The sequence below is a fragment of the Arachis stenosperma genome, chromosome 9 (genome assembly GCF_014773155.1).
Source record: "Arachis stenosperma cultivar V10309 chromosome 9, arast.V10309.gnm1.PFL2, whole genome shotgun sequence".
Lineage (NCBI taxonomy): Eukaryota > Viridiplantae > Streptophyta > Magnoliopsida > Fabales > Fabaceae > Arachis > Arachis stenosperma.
Genome location: NC_080385.1, coordinates 24,817,821 through 24,838,524, shown reverse-complemented (window position 1 = coordinate 24,838,524; position 20,704 = coordinate 24,817,821). Strand labels below are relative to the sequence as shown.

Below are 20,704 nucleotides of genomic sequence, written 5' to 3'. Positions count from 1 at the left end.
CTGACAACCACCTCTGTTCTATCTTAGATTGAGTAGTTATCTCTTGGGTTCTTTAATCGGAACCTTCGTGGTATAGGCAGGACCTGATGGCAGCATTCAAGAGAATCCGGAAGGTCTAAACCTTGTCTGTGGTATTCTGAGTAGGATTCAATGATTGAATGACTGTGACGTGCTTCAAACCTGTAATCTACTGGGCGTTAGTGACAGACGCAAAAGAGTGATCCTATTCCGGTAGAGGAGGGAACCAAACCGGTGATTGGCAGCCCTGTGACAGAGTGCGTGCATTAGCTTTCACTGCGCGGATGGGAGGTAGCTGCTGACAACAGTGAAACCCTATACGAGCTTGCCATGGAAGGAGACTTGCGTGTTTGATGAAGAAGACAGTAAGAAAGCAGAGATTCAGAAGATGGAGCATCTCCAAACCTCAACCTATTCTCCATTACTGCAATACAAGTAACCATTACATGTTCTTTTGCTTTTCACAATCAATCCTGATAATTTCTGATCTCCTGACTAAGATTTACAAGATAACCATAGCTTGCTTCAAGCCGACAATCTCCGTGGGATCGACCCTTGCTCACGCAAGGTATTACTTGGACGACCCAGTGCACTTGCTGGTTAGTTGTGCGGGATTGCAAAAAGTGTTATTGCAATTTCGTGCACCAGTATGGCAGACTTCTTTGAAAACATCTGCCAAGGATACCCTAAGAGGAGTGTAGTTATGATATTTTTTGATTTTCTCTCCGGAGCGATCTTTCTTTTTCTTGGATTCTTTATCTCGGTAGGTAGAAACCGGACCTTGACTTGGACGACCCAGTGCACTTGCTGGTTAGTTTTGTGCGGGATTGCAAAAAGTGTTATTGCAATTTCGTCACCAGTATGGCAGACTTCTTTGAAAACATCTGCCAAGGATACCCTAAGAGGAGTGTAGTTATGATATTTTTTGATTTTCTCTCCGGAGCGATCTTTCTTTTTCTTGGATTCTTTATCTCGGTAGGTAGAACCGGACCTTGAGGCTTCGCCAAGTCGAGAATTTTCCTCCATGTTGATGTACTTCTGCGCCCGTTCTTGTACTTCGTCTAGGGATGTTGGGTATCTCTTTGATATAGATTGGCTAAATGGTCCTTCTCGCAGGCCATTTATGAGGCTCATAATGGCAGCTTCTGTTGGTAGACTTTGTATGTCTATGCATATTTTGTTGAATCTTTCCATATAGTTGCAAAGGCTCTCTCGATCTCCTTGCTTGATCCCTAGTAGGCTAGGTGCGTGTTTGACTTTGTCCTTTTGTATGGAGAATCGGGCCAGGAACTTTTTGGCCAGGTCGTCGAAACTCAAGATGGATTTTGGGGGTAGGTTGTCAAACCATTTAATGGCTGTCTTGGTGAGAGTTGTTGGAAAGGCTTTGCAGCGAACTGCATCTGAGGCATCAGTAAGGTACATTCTACTTCTAAAGTTGCTGAGATGATGGTTGGGGTCCGAGGTGCCGTCATATAGAGTCATATCCGGAAGTTTGAAATCTTTTGGAATTTTGGTCTTCATAATTTCTCTGGTGAATGGATCTTGATCTTTCTGAGAGCTATCCTCTGTGGATGGTCGAGTAGCTTTAGTTTTGAGATCAACTTCGAGTTTTATAAGCTTATCTTCTAATTCTCGGCGCCGCCTTATCTCCCGACGTAGATCTTCTTCTTTTTCACGTTGATGTTGGGCTTCTTTCTCAAGTTGCTCCAATCGACTTTGAAGCGCTTCTATTACTCCTGGATTTGATGAATTTTTGTCTCCGTTGGGTTCCGGAGTATCTTTGTGTATAGTATCCGCGTTTTTATGCGGCGTTCTGTCTTCCAAACCTGAATCGTGGTCGTTGTCATGGTCATCTGCCATGTTGATGGGATGACTTCCAGATTCCCCGGCAACAGCGCCAATGTTCCGGGGGTTATCTGAAACTGTAGGTCGATCTCGGTCGAGATCTTCTGTGTTGGTCGGAGCCGACGTGTCCGGCAGGTGTATAGCGGACGGAGCTGATGTGTCCGACTTGTTGGATTTGGTGATGGTGCTGATCCTTCGTCCCCGAAGGGTGGGGGGTACCTGCAAGGGACTCCGATGCTTAAGTTAGCAAGGGTATTAAGCAGGTATTGAGTAGAATCAGAATATGAGTTATACCTGGGTGCTCTAGTGTATTTATAATGGTGAGATGTGGCCTCCTGTGGATAAGATAAGTTAGTTATCTTATCTTATTTTTATCTTATCTTTAAGTGAGGTCATCTTTATCTTTTAAGGGAACCGTCTTTATCTCTACGGGCTTGGGCTGCCCTTGGATTTGGGACGTGTTCCTCTGTTTGGGCCCTTTGTTTGGGCTTTCCTGTGACTTGGCCGAGCTCTTTGAGAAGAGGTCGGGTTGTCTTGTCCTAAAGAGGTCGGTCGCTTTGTCTGTAGAACATCCCGGATCGAACAGCTCGACCCAGGGTATGAACAGGTATAGATAACAGTTACATCAAGTAGCTCTTATAACAGCTAAAGACAGTTAAGCTCTTATAGCTCTTATATAAAAAATAATATTTTAATAAATTTATTATTATTATTATTATTATTATTATTATTATTATTATTATGAGTCCGTCTCATTAAAACGAGATGAACCGTGTTTCTCGAATTTTATAAATTTCAGCTACAAAAAGCTCAAAAAATTAAATTCTTATACTATAAACCTACCTCACTTGAATTGGAACCCACCAACACTTCTCATCCCATATCAACTAAACCACTTACAAAACTTATATTTAGATAGATATTACATATAAATATAATTATCTGCCATATCTAAATTTGTTTTAGCCGTCAAATGAAAATTAGAGGGTAAGATTTATTTTTATGATTTATTTATTCATTTATTAAGAGAAGTAATAATGTAACACCATGGTTTTGAAAATAAGAATAAATCAACCAATTCAACCGGGTTTAAGACAAAAAAAATATCAAAACTAAATAAAAAAACAGTGGAAAAAAAACTAATTTAACCAGTTAATTTAAAACTCTTAATTTCACAATAGATAACTGGAGTTAAATTTTAAATTCAAAAAAAGTCAATTTTATAGTATCTATTAATTATTGTCTAACTTTTACCTAATTTATTTTTTATAATAAATTTTAATTTTTTAAAATAATTTACTCTTATATTTTTTAAATTAAAGAATAATTTTTAATATTTTTTAATAAATAGACATTACTCTTTAAACACCGTAACATTTACCTTAAACCAAAAAGAGGTTGTGTAGCACAAGTATTTGGTAAGGGGGGTCGGTGGTTATGTGAATTAACCATGTGTTGTAAGTTGTCGTTTGTTGCCCACAAGTCAAATAATGCCACCGCTCACGCAAGCAGCTTAAGCTATAGCCAGTGACGTCAGCAACTTAACGTCACCGAACAAAATTGTCCGTTGATTTTACGAGTCCAACCAACCGATTCGCTTAGCTGTATGCCTCCCTTATAAGATGCCACTCATCCCAAACTTCCTCTATTAAAAAACACGCAACTCTAATTCCAATTCCACCACTAAATAAGACCCTCTCTTCTTTCTTTCTTCTTTGATTTTTCTCTGTTTTTCTTTTTCTCAAAGGATATGGAACACAAAAAGAGAGGGGTAGTTACAAATGTTCATGACGACGATGATTCAGGAGATGAGGCCAAGATGGAGAAATTTTACTCTTTGCTGCGGAGATTCCGAGACGCTCGAGATCGACGAAAGAGCGAGTTGAAGGAGATGGAGAAGCACGAGAGGAACGTGAAAAAGATGAAGACCAGCAATGACGATGGTATTAATAAGAAGGCCAAGACGACGACTACTACTACTGCAGAGGATTCTTTTGAGCTGCAGGATTTTACAACTGAGATTGAATTCAGAAAGCCCCCTTCGGTTTTTCCCAACCCTGTTCGATGTGATACCGTTACCGACGCCAGAAAAGGGAAGAAGGAACAACGCCAACAGGATCGTCCTCTTGACCTCAAACTGACTCTCTAATTTACTTGCGATATTCTTCTTTTTATTTAATTTATATGTATGATTCATCACCATCGACCTTAGGTTTAGGGTCATTTCAGTTAGTCCAGCTATCGTAGTCATATCATAAAATATTGTACATATGCTATATATATATACTCGTAGCCTTAAATTGCTATGAAAGCAACGCAGGCTTGATTAATCACGAGTAGTTTATTTGATTATTTACTTTTTTTTATTCGCAAATGATTTCATCCGATTTTTGGTATATTTCAACACAATATTGAATTGAGTTTGTATCAAAATCTCAATTTAGGGAGTAAATACAATTTTTTTAAAAAAAGAGTAAGTTTGACTCATAAATTATTTAGCATTTGTATTAAAATGTATAAGGTACTTAAATAGTGACAAATAATAAAAAATTGTAAATAAATAAATAAATCTTAAAAATTGAAAGCAAGTAAAATCTTTGAAGAATAGAAGTAAAAAATAAAATACGTAAAACAAATAAATTAAAAGAAATAAAAAAAGAAGATAAAAGAAAAGTAAATAAAAATAGATTTTCAACAGTCACATGCACTTGCATTTTATATTTTTTTGTTACATTACTGAGATTGAAAACTTTATAAGTTTATGTGATGATCTAGTGTCCTTGATTGAAATTTTCATGCTCTTCTAAATTTTTACTATTTATAGACCATGGAGATTGACTTGTTATGGAGCATGTTATCTACTATTTTACTTCCTCCTTTTTCTCAACCATGACTTTGTCTTAACCACGAAGAATCTTGACCTCAAGTTTTGACACCTACGTCTTTTTTGGTCTTCAAATTCTATGTTTTCTTTAGATTGTTCCTCAAACTTTGCACCTACATTTTCCACTTAACTTGAAAGTCGAACAACAAGCCTTGATGCTCAAGAAAATTTTACCTTTCAATTGCGACATTTTTTGCACCGTCTTTCTTCGGCTTCAACTTGCCTGTTTTTGTTTCTTATAATCGAAATCATTGCTTCTGTAGTTGAAAATGTTGGCAGTCGAAACACCCTTATGTCGAAAAAAATTCATTTTATGTACCAACAAATTGTCCCTTTAAAATTTGTTATTCTATTCAAAATTACAAGTTTTAATATTTCTCATGCCAAACATGTGCAGCTTTTTCAAATTCTCAAATCTAAACGGACAGTTACATCATTTAAAATGACACGCGCTTTTCTGAGAACACATGATGTTTTCTAGGATTTAGTGAGCCATTTCTTGAATTGAGTACTCCTCACTCAATTATTACTTTTGCAATCAAATTATCGCCAATTTTCAAAACTTCAACACCCTAATCTTTCTTTCTTCTTTGAATGACGCATCTTCCATAGCTTCCACTCCATGTCTCACTCGAGTTTTATGCCGGCTATTACCGTTGCTTCCTCTTCTTCCGCAATCATGGCTACTGCTTTTCATTCTCGCGAAGAAGGTGATAAAGTCATTCGTCCTCCTCCATTACTAGTTGAAGTGGTGCAGTTCTACAATGAAAATGGAATTTTGAAAGCCTTAAACTCAAATGCGGAGACCTCTGATCTCTGGCGCCACTAGGTATTTCTGTCATTTTTAGTAAATGGAATATTACATTCTTTCTTAGGCCCTTTGGCAATCCAAGAACAGATTGAGTCTATTTCTTCTTTTTTTTCTATCGTCCCAAAGTATTTAATATTGATTTTCTGCAAGAATGTCAATGCTTCATACTTTGTTGGTCAAGTATTTAGAACTGCTCCCTCTAGAAATTTGAGTTCTTTTTTTTTGACCTGGATGTCTCAACTTGCACCTGTGTATAAACCTATTTGAAAAGCTCTAAATATAGTACATACCTTAGAATTAGCTACCTCTGACCTTTTTGATACTGCTCCTTTACTAAGAGCTAGTCTGTACTTTTGGTGTCCCGTCACTAATAACTTTTATTTTTCTTATGGTATGATGGGTCCGACTCTAATGAACATTTCGATCCTGACCGGTTTACCAATCGATGGTGAATTCATGTCATGATCGACCAATTATCCTAAACATGATTTTGACATTAATTTCAACTCAAATTTTATATTGAGCTTTATTCAGAATAACATGGGCTCCAATAAAGATTCTATTTATGATAGTGAACATGTAGTTTTTCTCTTACTTTGACTCAACTCTTTTGTTTTCTGCTCAAAATCAGTCCAAATTCAAAATAACAACTACTTACCCCTAGCCATTATGATTCATCACAAAAAAACTCATCAATCTTCTTGCATTGATTTTGACTAAGCTTTATGAAACACTTTCTTTGATTGTTGGTGAAATTCGACAAGGAGATCCTTCGATAAACCCTTTTAGTCCCTTTTTGGTTGTAAATTTGTGGCTCAAAATTGTTCTTGAACCTTGACTCACAGCCTCTGATTCTAAAATTTCCAACACTCTAATTGATGGTATTCATCTTTCTCAATTTTTTTGGAGAGGCCAAAGATCATGTCTCCCATTGGTGCTTTTCGACACTTTGTTAGGATTATGTTCGACATAAAAAACCACATTGTTTCTTATTTACCAAACACATTCTCATTTCAACCCAATGTTATTTCATGCCTTAACTCTTTTACTAGCACTCAGCCAGAGAATCAAGCAATGGTCGATGATATGTGGGCTAGAATCTTAACTCCTCAAATCCTTCCTATTGGCTTACCTCATCACTCATCCTGTGCTCTTAAAAAGAAATTAGTCATTTATTCTCTCCAGTATATAGCCCGACAGTTTGTCTTAGTCCAAGCCTTGCTTTCTCCTCTGTCTGTCGACCCTAAAGCCCAAATGATTCACCATGAGATGTCACAAACCGAAGAATTTGACAAGATGTCATAGATAAATTACTAAAAGATGTCGACTCAATACCAGTATCTAAATATCAATCGTAGTTTTATGTTGACTCCTGGTCTTTATGAATGGTGGTTAAAGTACTTTTTTGCTCATTCAGATTTGTTGATCAAGCTCTCTTAAATCTAGTTTTTCCTATTGTATAGATAGCATCAAAGAAAATCAAAGGTGAGTATATAAAAAAATCTTCGATTTCTTTTCAAATACTTCGCAAGCATCATTCAACTTGCCTTACCATTTTGATTTCTTCAATTACTCAACAGACATCTATCACTCAAATTGCTATTGACCTACAACCAATTGAGGAAAGCTGACATATCGATGAAGACGCATCTCCCAAAAAACAAACCAAATAAGAGGAAGGTCGATGTAGAGAAAGGTTGAGTGGTGCAATCCTTACCTCAAAGAAGCATGGTCCTCTTGATATTTTGACGTGAGTTGAAACACTAAAACTTCAAAAAGTTCGACCTGCAATTTTAAAAGTATATACTTAATGATGTTTGTCGTAATTCAAAAATTTCACCTTATACTTATAATTTTTTTATTTTTTCTAATATATTACAGTCAAAGCAGTTTCAAAAAGAAATTTCTTTTCAAGTTATTGATATCAACAATCCTTTTGATCGAAAAGTGGATCAGTCAGTTCATACTAAATAGAATTTCTTCGACTTATTTAGATTAAGACTGTTAATCCGTCTACTCTTGTTTTGACTTTATTTAAAAATCTATCGTCTACAACATCTTATATTTTGACCTCTTCTTTATTGTTTTTTCTTTTGTTTAGATTTTTTAATATTTTTAATATATTTCCCAACCCCTGCTTATCTCCTTAGGTTGGCAGTTGACCGTAAAATTCATATGAATGGCTATAAGTCAATTAAGGATAAAATGAAATAAAAATCAAATAAAGAAAAACCGTGCTTCATACATTATTTTGTTATTTACTAATGTTCGTTGACTATATTACTTAATGTTAAGAAAAATTAATGTGGGTCTTCATCCATTATTTATTTTCTATATGGTTAAGGGTATACGAACAAGTCTTTAAAATGCGTTCGGTCAGAAATTAGTAAGAATACTTGGTTGATTATTTGGGTGCTATTATCTTAATAAAAAAATTTTTAATAAAAAATATTTTTTTTTATTTTTTAGCGTATTTGAAAAATTTTTAGTAGTAAAAATAAAAGTACTAAAAAAATAAAAAAAATTATCTTTTTTGAGAAGCTATAATTTACATCTTTTTTTAAAAGATCTTTTCTTCTTAAAAAAAAGATATTTTTCATATAATAAATAAGCAAAAAGTATTTTTATATTGTTATACCCAAGCATAATTGATAGATAAAAAGATCTTTTTACATGAGATACCCAAACATAAAATTACTTTTACTTTTCTATAAAATCTTTTAAAAAAGATAACTCGAAAAAAGATATTTTCTTAAAAACCCACCCAAACAAGCCCTTATAGTTCGAAGTAAGTTTGACTGAACCCATTAACAAACCAATAAACTAATAAACAGGTTTAAGTACAATTTTTGTCCCTAATATAGAGGTTGAAATTTTTTTGCGCCTCCGGCCTTTGTTTTACCAACAAAATTATTCCGAAAGTTTAACTTAGTTTTAAAATCGTCATTTTTACCAAAATTTTAATTTTTATTACCAAATTACGCCTAATTAAAAAAAAAACGGGTTAAAGGGCTGAGGAACAGGAGAAGGGATCACGTAGGGGGAGGGGTTCAGAGAAAAAGAGGGAAAAGGGAAGGTGGGGAACAAAAGGAGAAGGAAATCCACTCCTCTGGGCTCAGCGGAGGTGCTCGATGGCGGTGGGTTCTGGTTCGAAGCAAGAATAGGGGAAGGCTTCGGTGGTTTTATGATGGTGGGTGGAGAAGAGGCCGACAGTGATAGTGGAGCTCAAAAAAGATAGTGCGAACTGGAGGTGAGTCGAGGGAGGAGAAGAGGTATTCGCGCTGTGACGGTGTCGCTAGGGTAGTGCGAAGAGAGAAGAAGAAAAGGGTAGCGGCGCTGTGACGTCGGATCGGCCAGGGACAGTGAACAGAGGAGAAGATAAAAGAAGAGAGGAAGAAGAAAAGAGAAAGGAGGGTGGTTCGAATGGGTCATCAGCTTCTGCTTCCATTCTTCTTCTACTTCTGCTTCCATTCTTCTTCTGCTTTTACTTCTATTATGTTGTTGATTTCTGATTATTGTTGTTTCTGGTTACTTCTGCTCTTTCTCGTTCATACTCCTGCTTCTGCTTCTGCTTGATTACATTATTTTTTTGTTTCATTATATAGATTTTTTCATTCATTATCTATTTTTTAATGTTTATTACATTATTTTATTTTTTGTTATTTCTGGTTTTGGTTCTGCTCCTACTTGATTTTGGAGAAGAAGGAGAAGGGGTATTTTGGTCTGAAGGAGGATTTTAAAACTAAGTTAAATCTTTAGGATCATTTTATAGGCAAAAAAAGGTCGAAGACAAAAAAAATTTCGGCCTCTATATTAGAGACCAGATAATGCAATGTTTAAAAGGTTCTCCATAATAATCAACAATTTAGACCTCGTGGAAAAATATTTCTCTAAAAAAGAACTTATAAGAAAAATTTTAAAAAATCTCACTAAGTAATGGAAGATAAAAAGCACTGTTGTTTAATAGAAGAATAATCTCAACAATATAACCTATGATAAATTGAGAAAGGAGCTACTGATGACTTATGAAACAACTAACATACTTAAAAATCGATAACGGAAGAAAATAATAGCATTAAAGTCCAAAATTAAAACCAAAGCAAAAGAAATAGAAGAAAACTTGTCCGAAGATGATGAGATTGGATTCTTTTTAAAATGTGATTGAGAAGTCTAATACAAAGAAAAGACAGAAATCTGATTCTTCATCATTAGGAAAGATAAAAAAGAACTGAGAAAGTTAATATGCCATTATTGTAAGGAATAAGTGCATTTTAAATTTGAATATCCTCTACCAAAAAGAGAGATGAAAGCAAAAAAAAAAAGTACTAATGACATCATAAAAAAAATCTCAAAAATGATTAAGAAAAATGAACAAAGAGCTTACCTTTGTCTAATGGCTAATGACAAGCAAGTGGAGGTAAATTACTCTAATCTCACAACTAATGAATTATATGGAATCATTTATAATTTAATTGAAAACTCTAGTAGACTTCTTTTTAAATATAATCAATATAAGAAAGAAAATAAAGATTTAAAAAGTGAATTATGATGCTGACAAATTTTTTTTAAGGATTTAAAAACTGAAAAAATGAGTTTTAAAAGCTGAAATTAAATTTCTTAAACCTAAATTATCAACTTCTAATTTTATTGATATTATAGCTAAAAATAAAATATTGAATGTGATGGATCTAGTTGAACTTGAGAAGGGGGGTTAAATCAAGTTGGCTTAAAACTTAGAGCTTCAAACTCTATTTCAGCAGTAGCTCGAGTTGCAGGAAATTATTTCATTTTATCTCATACGTTGAACCAGTAAAGAGTATGGAAGAGAAGATGAAGACTAGCATGTATGCTGGTTCGGATTCTTTGTGCAATGAATCCTACGTCCAGTCTCCACCACAAACTATGGTGGAATTTTCACTAATCATTCACAGATTACATACACAAATACTATTGAATTACTCCCTAATTCAACTAGTATATACCCCCTAAGCTTTCACCACCAAAGCTTAGCTTTCTATAGTGCTGTCCCAACTAGGAAGGGGAACTAATCCTAGTTCATACACCCAAATTACATCAGAAATCAGTGGCTCTTTTGCATCACTCTTGCCTTTTCACTCTTTGGATTTTCAACCTCACAAGTTAGCCATTTCTCAAAACAAAAAATGACACAAGATAGCCATAACAAAAAGATCAGAAATTAAGCTTGAGTAGAAGAAAAAGATTCCAACTCTGTGTTAGAGATGGTGCTCTGAGTGTGTGCTCTCTTTTTCTTGCTCTGAAATAATGGAATGAAGCTTCTTATATATCTTCAAATTTGCTTCATTGTTGCATCTTCCTTTTGCTTGTCCTTGCTGTCCGTTGGAGCTGTTACAGCTAGCATGTAGTACTTCTTCATCATGCTCCACTACCTCTGCTGGATGAGGCGCTCGACCACTACATCTGTGGTCCTTTTTTCTTTTCTTTCTTTCTTGGCATGCACTCCTTTTTCATTTTCTCCATTTTCCTGCTGTTGCTGCTATTTTCTCTTTGCTCGTTTGTATTTTGCTCAACCATGATCCATAGTGGTGCTCTGCTGATGTCCTAGAGTTAGTGGGTGTCCTAGTGTCCTTTCTTGCTTTTACAGGGCCACACCTGTCCTTTCTTGATATAGCTATCCTCTTATAACATTTAGCAAGACATATTCATTCAATGTGCTGAACGGTGCTTTGAGAGGCATTGGGCTTGTTTATTTTACTTGGAGCACTAAGGAGCAAATGAGCATTAAGGAGCTTATGCTGGTTTGGGCTGGTGTAGCATGAATCTTGAATAATTGGGCCTACAATAATTAAAACACCCATTAAACAGCATTAGGCTTTCAACCCAAAGAAATGTTTGTCATCATTTGTAAACCCAAAATCAACTTAGACTTAACAATCTCCCCCTTGATGATAAACATGATAAAATAGGGAAATTAAAATCTAATTTGAATGAGTTAAGAACACTTCCCTTTGATGACATTTGGATTGTGAGTTGCTCCCCCTCAATGCTAGGATTACTCCCCCTTGATCATGGCGTACATCTAGACAAAGCTTAAAAATAGCCAAGACCAATATTTCAAAGCAATATATCATAGTAATAATGACACAGAGCAATTAACTCTAGGCATGATACACAGCACATGACAAATTAAGTTAATTATAGCACCACAAAGCATCATTGTTCTTAACTATCACTATTAACCCCTAAGCCAAAGCTAACATTCCTTTTCTTTTTTCCCCCTTTTGTCATCAAGGGAGGAAAGGAAAAACCTGCACAAAATTTGTTAGTGGCTGGTGCATAGAGTATAAGTAGCAGTGTAGTTAAGGTCTTTACAGTCATCCAAACAAATAAGTTCAAAAGTAAATTGAGTCATAATCACAGATGAGATAAAAGGAGCTAGGCATCAGAGTTGGATTCATCGGAGGTTCCATCGTCCTCCCCTTTATTGTCAGAGGTTGTGAGGCCAACCTCGACATCCTCCACAAAGTCCCTCAGAATCCGAATCCTCCCCTTGGTTTTCTTGGGAGCATTATCCTCCAAAACTTGGTTCCTTTTGCACTCGACATCATGAGTGAGAAGAAGGTCTGTCAAATTGATGAATTCTTCAAGCACATTCTTCAGAATGCGGGTCATGACCTTGATTGTGGTGGAGGTGGAAGGAGGGATCAGATGATCCTCATCAATAGAGGGAACATCAGTGCTGTCATCAGTTTGGTGACACCTGGGAGCTATTTTCTTTACTGTACCACACCCTTTGATATATGAGTTACAATCTTTTGCAATTTCAGTCCCAAAATTAACATTGTAATATTGAAAATTTTTTGTAAGAAGCATGCCATAGGGTAAAGTATTTTTGGTACTGACACAAGCATGCATATGTCTCACAAGCAAGTAAGCAAAAGAAATGGGAATTTTTGAAAGAAGTGCATACAAAACTAGTGTGTCACAAAATGAGACGTGTTGAAAAGAGCCGCTCTGAGGCAAAATGATGTGGTTTACAATCCTATCTAGTTGGGCATGGACTAGACCAAAAGACTTATGAGTAGGAGTGTTACCTTCTAGGAGAGGGATATTGATGCAGACAGTGCTTAAGGCATCAAAGTAAGAAACATTAAGTGTCTCGTCCCACTTACCCGATGTGTAGACATCAGGTCCTCGGTCCTAATAATCTAGGGCTTTGCCTAGGTGATATTTGTCAAGAATGATCACTTTTTCTTTAACAAAAGAAGCAATTCTCCCTTCTTTGTAGGACAGGTTGCTATAGAACTGCTTTACCAAATCAGGGTATATTTTCTCTTTGATGGACAGGATGGGTGTCCAACCTTGACATGTAAACAATGGGGTAAAGTTCAAACTTTTTCTACGGAGTTTGTCTAGATTGACAAGCTTAGAGGGACAGAGAGTACACTTGTGAACATCTTTGCAGAAAAACAGGTAGTTCATGGGAGACTGAAAATGACAATGATCAAAGGACTCATTGAAAAAATCAGTATAAAAGGACTTGTAAGCAATAGGATTTGAGAGTCTAGGTTTAGCAACAGGACGAAGATGAAAGTTAATGACTGTACCGCGAGTATGGCGAGTCTGAGTGGGGGGATTCTCTTCGTCTTCGTGAAGAGGCCTCTTACCTCTGGAGGAACTGGGTTTGGATGAACTTGGCTGAGAGGTATTTGGAGGAGGAGGATGATTCGGGCGAGGAGCAACGTCAGGGCGGCGAGCAGTGGTCTTAGTGCGGGCCATGTTAGGAGAAAGGTTTGGTGGTGATGGAGGTGATGAATGAGTGGAAGATTGTGATGGAGAAGAGTGTGTGTGATCAGAATGATGGGTGCCACTATGAGAGCCTCTGTGGACAGCTCTCTTCTTTCGTGCCATATTTATAGAGCACTTGGTTGCAGAAGATGAAGAATTAGAGAAGAGTGTGAAAGGATGTATGTAGTAGGAAGTTAATATAGGCGTGGGAGAGTGTAAAGGTTGCACCTTGAAAACAGATAAAAATGAAAGCTTTAAAAAAATTTGAAAAACCCTTGAAAGTTACAGCTATAACTTTTGTACATTTAAAACAAAAGACAAAAGAAAAACAAAAAGTGGATTTAAAAAAAATTAAAATGAGGCCCAAAAAGAGTGTAAAACTTACTGCCAAAAATGTGAGAAAGCAACAATGAAATGGGCCCAATGGATTCAGTAAAGAAAGCCCATATGTCGTGAACTGCTCCAGCACCTGGGGTCCATCATTCATTATGATCATGTTTGAATCCAGTAGCTTTATAGTGACTTAATGAAGTTTACTTATCATCTGTCAAAAAAATCTCACCGCAATTTATGAGATAAAACACAAAAGATCTCATTATCAGAGTCATTTAGAAAACAAAGATGAAGCAAGAATGCCAAGTTCAGTTTGTAACTTGCAGAACCTCTCCTCTATCAATGGTTTGGTGAAAATATCAGCTAGCTGACCTTCAGAGTTAACAAACTGAATATCTAAATTTCCATTTTGCACATGTTCTCTTATAGAATGAAAATGAACTTTAATGTACTTTGTTCTTAAGTGCAAAATACGATTTTTGAAAATATTAATAGCACTCATGTTGTCACAAAATAATAGAATATTAGATACATTCAGTTTATAGTCAGCTAATTGAGTTTTTAGCCATAATAATTGAGAACAACAAGAGGAGGCTACAATATACTCAGCTTCGGCTGTTGAAAGTGCCACTGTGGCTTGCTTCTTGCTAGACCAAACAATGAGTGATTTTCCAAGAAAGCAGCACATGCCACTTGTACTTCTTTTATCAATTCTATCCTAGCAAAATCTGCATCACAGAAACCCACTAGTTGAAAGAAATCAGTCTTAAGAAACCATAAACCATAATCAGTGGTACCAAGCACATATCGGATGATCCTATTAACAGCTGAGAGATGGGATTCCTTAGGCTTTGATTGAAACCTTGAGTATACTCCAACATTTTGGATGATATAAGGCCTTGAGGAGGTTAGATACATCAAAGATCCAATCATCCCTCTATAGCGTGTCTCATCAACATATCTAACATGTTCATCCTTATCAAGCTTGGTATTATGATGCATGGGAGTTTCCATTGGCTTAGCACATTCCAGCCCAAACTTCTTGACAAGTTCCTTTGCTTATTTTTCTTGATGAATGAATATGCCCTCTGCAGTTTGCTTGATTTGCAAGCCTAGAAAGAAGTTGAGCTCTCCCATCATGCTCATATCAAATTCATTGGAAGCTTAGCAAAATCTGCACATAAATCCTCATTAGCCGAACCAAATATAATATCATCAACATAAACTTGCACAAGAATAAAATGATCATGATAATTCTTAATAAATAGAGTGGTGTCAGTGGCTCCTCTTTGAAAGTTGTTTTTCAATAAAAATGAGCTAAGCCTCTCATACCAAGCTCTAGGAGCTGTCTTAAACCATATAAGGCTTTGGCTTGTTTGAAAACATGGTTAGGAAACGTTTTGTTTTCAAACCCAGGTGGTTGAGCCACATAAACCTCTCTATCTATTATGCCATTGAGGAAATCATACTTTATATCCATTTGGAATAGCTTGAAGCCACAATGAGCAGCATATGCAAGGAGCAATCTGATGGCTTCCATTCGAGTTACAGGTGCAAATGATTCATCGAAATCAATCCCTTCTTCTTAATCATATCCTTGAACAACCAATCTAGCTTTGTTTCAGACAATGGTTCCATCTTCACCCAATTTGTTTCTGAAAATCCATTTAGTGCCAGTGACTTTCTTTCTATGTGAGTGAGGCACTAATATCCAGACCTGATTTTTCTTAAACTGCTGCAATTCCTCCTCCATAGCTAACACCCAAGATAGATCAGCAAGTACTTCTTAGATGTTTTGAGCTTCAATCTTTGATATAAGAGCTAAGTTGTTGGATTCAGCTCTTTTCAAAGATGACCTAGTTGATATACTATTGGAAGGATCACCAATTATGAATTTCTCAAGATAGTTTTTCAGAAACTTCCATTCCCTGGGCCTTCTAGTTTGAGTTGAGGATTCAGGTTCCTCTTGATCAACAATAGCCTCTGCATCAGTGTTTTCAGCTGCGGCAGGAGATAATTCCAAGTTGTCTCCTGCAGAATTGGAATTTTCGCATCTAACAGGTGCAACTTCATGAGAACTTAGATTTTGTGGAACAAGTTCACTGTTCTTGGGTAATTCAGCTTCAAAACCTGGACTATCATTAATGCAAACACTGAGAACATTGTTAGACCCACAAAATGTGACATGCATGGTTTCCTCAACAGTTTTGGAGTTCTTGTTATAAACTCTATAAGCATTACTAAGAGTGGAATAACCTAGAAAAATACCTTCATGTGTTTTAGGATCAAATTTTCCTAAATTTTCTTTGATATTTAGTATGAAACACTTGCATCCAAACACATGAAAATAACTAAGATTGGGAGGATGCCCTTTCCAAAGTTCATATGGGGTTTTCTTCAAAAACTTCCTAATGATGGTTCTATTTAAAACATAGCAAGTTGTATTCACAGCTTCAGCCCATAAGAACTTGGGGATTTCATATTCACATAACATAGCTCTAGCCATTTCTTGTAAACTTCTATTTCTTCTTTCTACAACACCATTTTGTTGAGGTGTTCTTGGACAAGAGAAGTTATGTGATATGCTTTGTTCATCACAAAAAGATTCAAAGTATTGACTTTCAAATTCTTTACCATGATCACTTCTAATTGAAACAATTTTTAAACCTTTTTCATTTTGAATCTTTTTGCTGAATTTCTTAAAAACAGAAAAAAGCCTCATGTTTATGAGCAAGAAAGAACACCCAACCAAATCTAGTATAGTCATCCACAATTACCATGTCATAACTCTTTCCTCCAAGACTTTGAGTCTTAGTTGGTCCAAATAGATCAAGATGCAACAACTCCAATAGTTTCTTAGTAGAGACATCTTCTTTGGGTTTGAAAGAAGTTTTTATTTGTTTACCCATTTGACAAGCATCACAAATGATGTCCTTATCAAATTTTATATTAGAAAGACCTCTAACTAAGCCTCTCTTTACAAGCTTAGAGATTTGGAACATGCTAGCATGTCCTAATTTCTTATGCCACATCCATTTTTCAGATTCCATTGAAGAGAAACAAGTTACATTTTGAACTTTTAGATCATCTAGAGTAATACCATAAACATTGTCACTTCTTTTGGCAACAAATAAAACAGCCCCTATTTTCTCATTTATGACTCTACAATCAGATTTCCTAAAGGTTACAGCATATCCAAGGTCACACAATTGACTTATGCTCAATAGATTATGCTTTAACCCATCAACTAAAAAGACACTATCAATGCAAGTTGAAAAATCTTTGCCAACCTTACCAATGGCAATTATTTTACCTTTATCATTATCTTCAAAAGAGACAAATCCTCCATCATACTTGTTGAGTTTAATGAAGAAAGTATCCCTTCCGGTCATATACCTTGAACATCTACTATCAAGATACCACATGTCCATTTTCTTCTTAGATGTAAGGCAAACATGCATGTTCTTCAACTAACCTTAGGTATCCAAATCCATTTGGATCCTTTGATGTGAAATCTTCTTGGTTGCCCAAGAGCATTAAAATTATGAACAACTTTATATAATTTACTATCATTACCAAAAGACTTAAGAAAGATGAAACATTGAGGAGGATCATGACCATTTCTATTGCACTTGTAGCAATGATTCTTGCCCACTGATTTCTGAGGTTTGCTGAATCCTTTTGGTTTGAAAAACTTGGAAGATGAGGATTCATAATTTTGAAAGTTTGGTTTGAAAACAGATTTATTTTTCTCTTTGAATCCAAGTCCAGATTTTTCAAACCCAAACCTTTGACAAGCAAGCAGTTTGTTTAGATTTTGAGAACCTTGAACAAACTTTGCTATGTCTTCATTCAAATTTTTTATTTGTTCATTCAGCTTTTTGTTTTCAGAAATCAAATCAGTGGAAGCAGTAACTTCATACTTGAGTTTGAATTTCTCTAATTCAGCTCACAAAGCACAATTTTCTTCTTTTAAAAACTTTTCATTACCAGTTTCGTTAGCCTTAATCTTTTTCGAAAGAAGATCATTTTCTGTCCTCAATGCCTCATTTTCTTTCTTACATTTTGCATACTTATCCAAGAGTTTCTTAGAGTTCACAGAAATGTCTTTGATAATGTAGTGTAGTTCATCAATAGACAAGTCAGAGAGATCTACCTCATCTTCACCATTATGATTTGCCATCAAACATAGTTGAGCTTCTTGATCTGAGCTCTCTGAGCTGGTGTCATTCTCCAAGTCCTTCCATGTTGCCATCATCACCTTCTTTTTTTATTTCTTGGATTTTTTGCCTTTCTTAAGTTGAGGACAATCTGACTTGAAGTGACCGGGTTCCTTGCAGTGATGGCATGTGAACTTGACTTGATCTTTCTTGACGTCTTTGGAAGAAGAGCTTCCTTTATCTTTGATTTTGTATCTCATTAGTCTTCTCATTTTTTTTGCAAAGAGCACCATTTCTTCATCTGAGAAACTGTCATCAGATTCTTCTCCTTGGGCTGTCATTCTTGATTTTAGTGCTATACTTTTCTTTTTGTCATCTTTGTCTTAAGACATGTGAGTGGTTTCATAAGCCAGTAGCTTGCCTCTTAGCTCATGATAGGTGATTTTGATCAAATCATTCTTTTCCGAGATGGCTGTGCTTTTTACTTCCCATTTCTTAGTAAGACTTCTCAGGATCTTTCTTACTAGAGTTTCTTCAGAGTAGTTCCTTCCCATGGCGTCCAGATTGTTGATGATTATTGAGAACCTTTCGAACATTTGATCGATGCTCTCATCCTCCTTCATACTGAACATTTCATACTCCTTCATCAGCATATCAATTCTGGTTTTTCTCACTTGTTTAGTGCCTTCATGAGTGAGTATGAGCTTGTCCCATATTTCTTTAGCAATTTGCACCTTGACACTTTTCTGAACTCTTCAAAGCTGAATGCACAATGCATTAGGTTGATTGCCTTGGCATTGAGTTCAACCTTCTTCTTTTCTTCATCTGTCCATTCGCTGTCTTCCTTTGCCACAACTTCTCCATCAGCATTCTGTTTAGTGGGAACGTCTGGTCCATTGAGAATGATCTTCCAGATGTTGTAGTCGATTGATTGTACGAAGATTCTCATTCTTTCTTTCCAGCAAGAGTAGTTGCTGCCATTGAAGTAGGGAGTTCTATTATTAGACTGCCCTTCAGTAAGAGTGAAAGCCACGATGTTGGGACTCATGTTGTTGGCCATGGATCTTTGCTCCAAGCTGTGAAGCTTGACTCCTTGAGACCTTGCTCTGGATACCAATTGATGGATCTAGTTGAACTTGAGAAGGGGGGGTTGAATCAAGTTGGCTTAAAACTTAAAGTTTCAAACTTTGTTTCAGTAGTAGCTCGAGTTACAGGAGATTATTTCATTTTATCTCATACGCTGAACCAGTAAAGGGTAGGGAAGAGAAGATGAAGACCAGCATGTATGCTGGTTCGGATTCTTTGTGCAATGAATCCTACGTCCAGTCTCCACCACAAACCACGGTATAATTTTCACTAATCATTCACAGATTACATACACAAATACTATTGAATTACTCCTTAATTCAACTAGTATCTACCCCTAAGCTTTCATCACCAAACCTTAGCTTTCCATAGTGTTGTCCCAACTAAGAAGGGGAATCAAACAGATTCAATCTCACCAAGTGCTAACCCAACTTGGCAAGGGGAACTAATCCTAGTTCATACACCCAAATTACATCAGAAATCAATGACTCTTTTGCATCACTCTTGCCTTTTCACTCTTTGGCTTTTCAACCTCACAAAATTAGCCTTTTTTCTCAAAACAAAAAATGACATAAGACAGCCATAACAAAAGATCAGAAATTAAGCTTGAGTAGAAGAAAAAAGATTCCAGCTCTGATATATAAAAAATCTAAATTTAGATACCTAAATTTTTTGGAAGCTCATACAAATTAGTCTAAAATTCAAGAAGAAAAAAATATGGTATGTTGTGAGCGGATGTTTTAGATATATAGAGAATTTTATCTTTTTCATCAAATTAACTAAATGATAGATTCATAATATTTAGTTATGATGGTAAAGATAAAATTATAGTAATTGAAAAAATTTATGATTTTGAAAAAATTTTGTGCAGTAACCTAAAATAATAACTGTCAATTAAAATTCAAAAAGAGAATTTTGTTATTTAATTATTGTTGGAGAATTCTATAAAAAATAATTTTATAAGAGATAATTCTAAATTATTTCTTGTCACGATAATAAATCTTAAATCTGAAAGTGGTATTCATCTATTTGAAATTGATGCTGCTAAGAAAAAAAAAATTTTAAATATTATCCCAAAAAATTTATAATAGGAGATCTATTCAAATAACTACATTAGAAATAAATCATTTGTTCATTTGACTTAAACAAATTATTATTCTAAGTTTCCAACCATGTGCTACTAGTTTTGTCTTGCAGCGAGAAATGAGATTTTAAATTGATAGATGATGGGCTTAGCTAATTGTCACCTTAGCCAGAATTAGGCTCATTGTTATTATTGGTCATCTTTTACTGTTCTATCTTTGTTGTTCAATTTTGTGTTAAGTAAATATCGAATTCTTGACTTTTCGGATTTAAAACTCTAATACTATGTTATGATACCACTCATTTCAAAAACTTAAGCTGATGAGAAAAAATAACACTAATGATTATATTTCTAATACTGAATCGGACATATCTAAATATTCATTGTACACATTGTACAAATATTTCATTTACTTCCTATACTTCCTCTAAAAAATGGGATAAATTTTATGACGTATGCGATTGATAATTTTGTGCACTATGTAAATTAAATAGCAAACCAAATATACAAAGGAACAAATATATCCAGAAATACATAGAAAATATGGTATTTATTTTTTTTTAAAAAATGCCATTTGTTACGCGAAAGTGCAAGCTGGTGGAAGTGCAGATCTTAGAGTAGTAACCAGGTTGCCACTTACCATGATGCAGGCCAAATTGCCGTTATAACGGCATAGTTCTGTTGCATTCTAGTTACTACTTGACTTTGACTACTTG

The 20,704-nt window shown here is 35.5% G+C and overlaps 2 protein-coding genes across 2 annotated transcripts; one reads left to right on the top strand and one right to left on the bottom strand.

Moving 5' to 3' along the window:
• The first annotated feature begins 3,515 nt into the window (after positions 1-3,515).
• On the top strand, positions 3,516-4,229 carry LOC130948067 (uncharacterized). The gene has a single exon (XM_057876771.1). The coding sequence runs from the start codon at positions 3,614-3,616 to the stop codon at positions 4,010-4,012; it is 399 nt and encodes a 132-aa protein (XP_057732754.1). The 5' UTR covers positions 3,516-3,613; the 3' UTR covers positions 4,013-4,229.
• Positions 4,230-14,252: 10,023 nt separating this feature from the next.
• LOC130949261 (secreted RxLR effector protein 161-like) lies at positions 14,253-14,672 on the bottom strand. The gene has a single exon (XM_057878031.1). It carries the CDS (start codon positions 14,670-14,672, stop codon positions 14,253-14,255), a length of 420 nt encoding a protein of 139 aa, XP_057734014.1.
• Between the last annotated feature and the right edge of the window lie 6,032 nt (positions 14,673-20,704).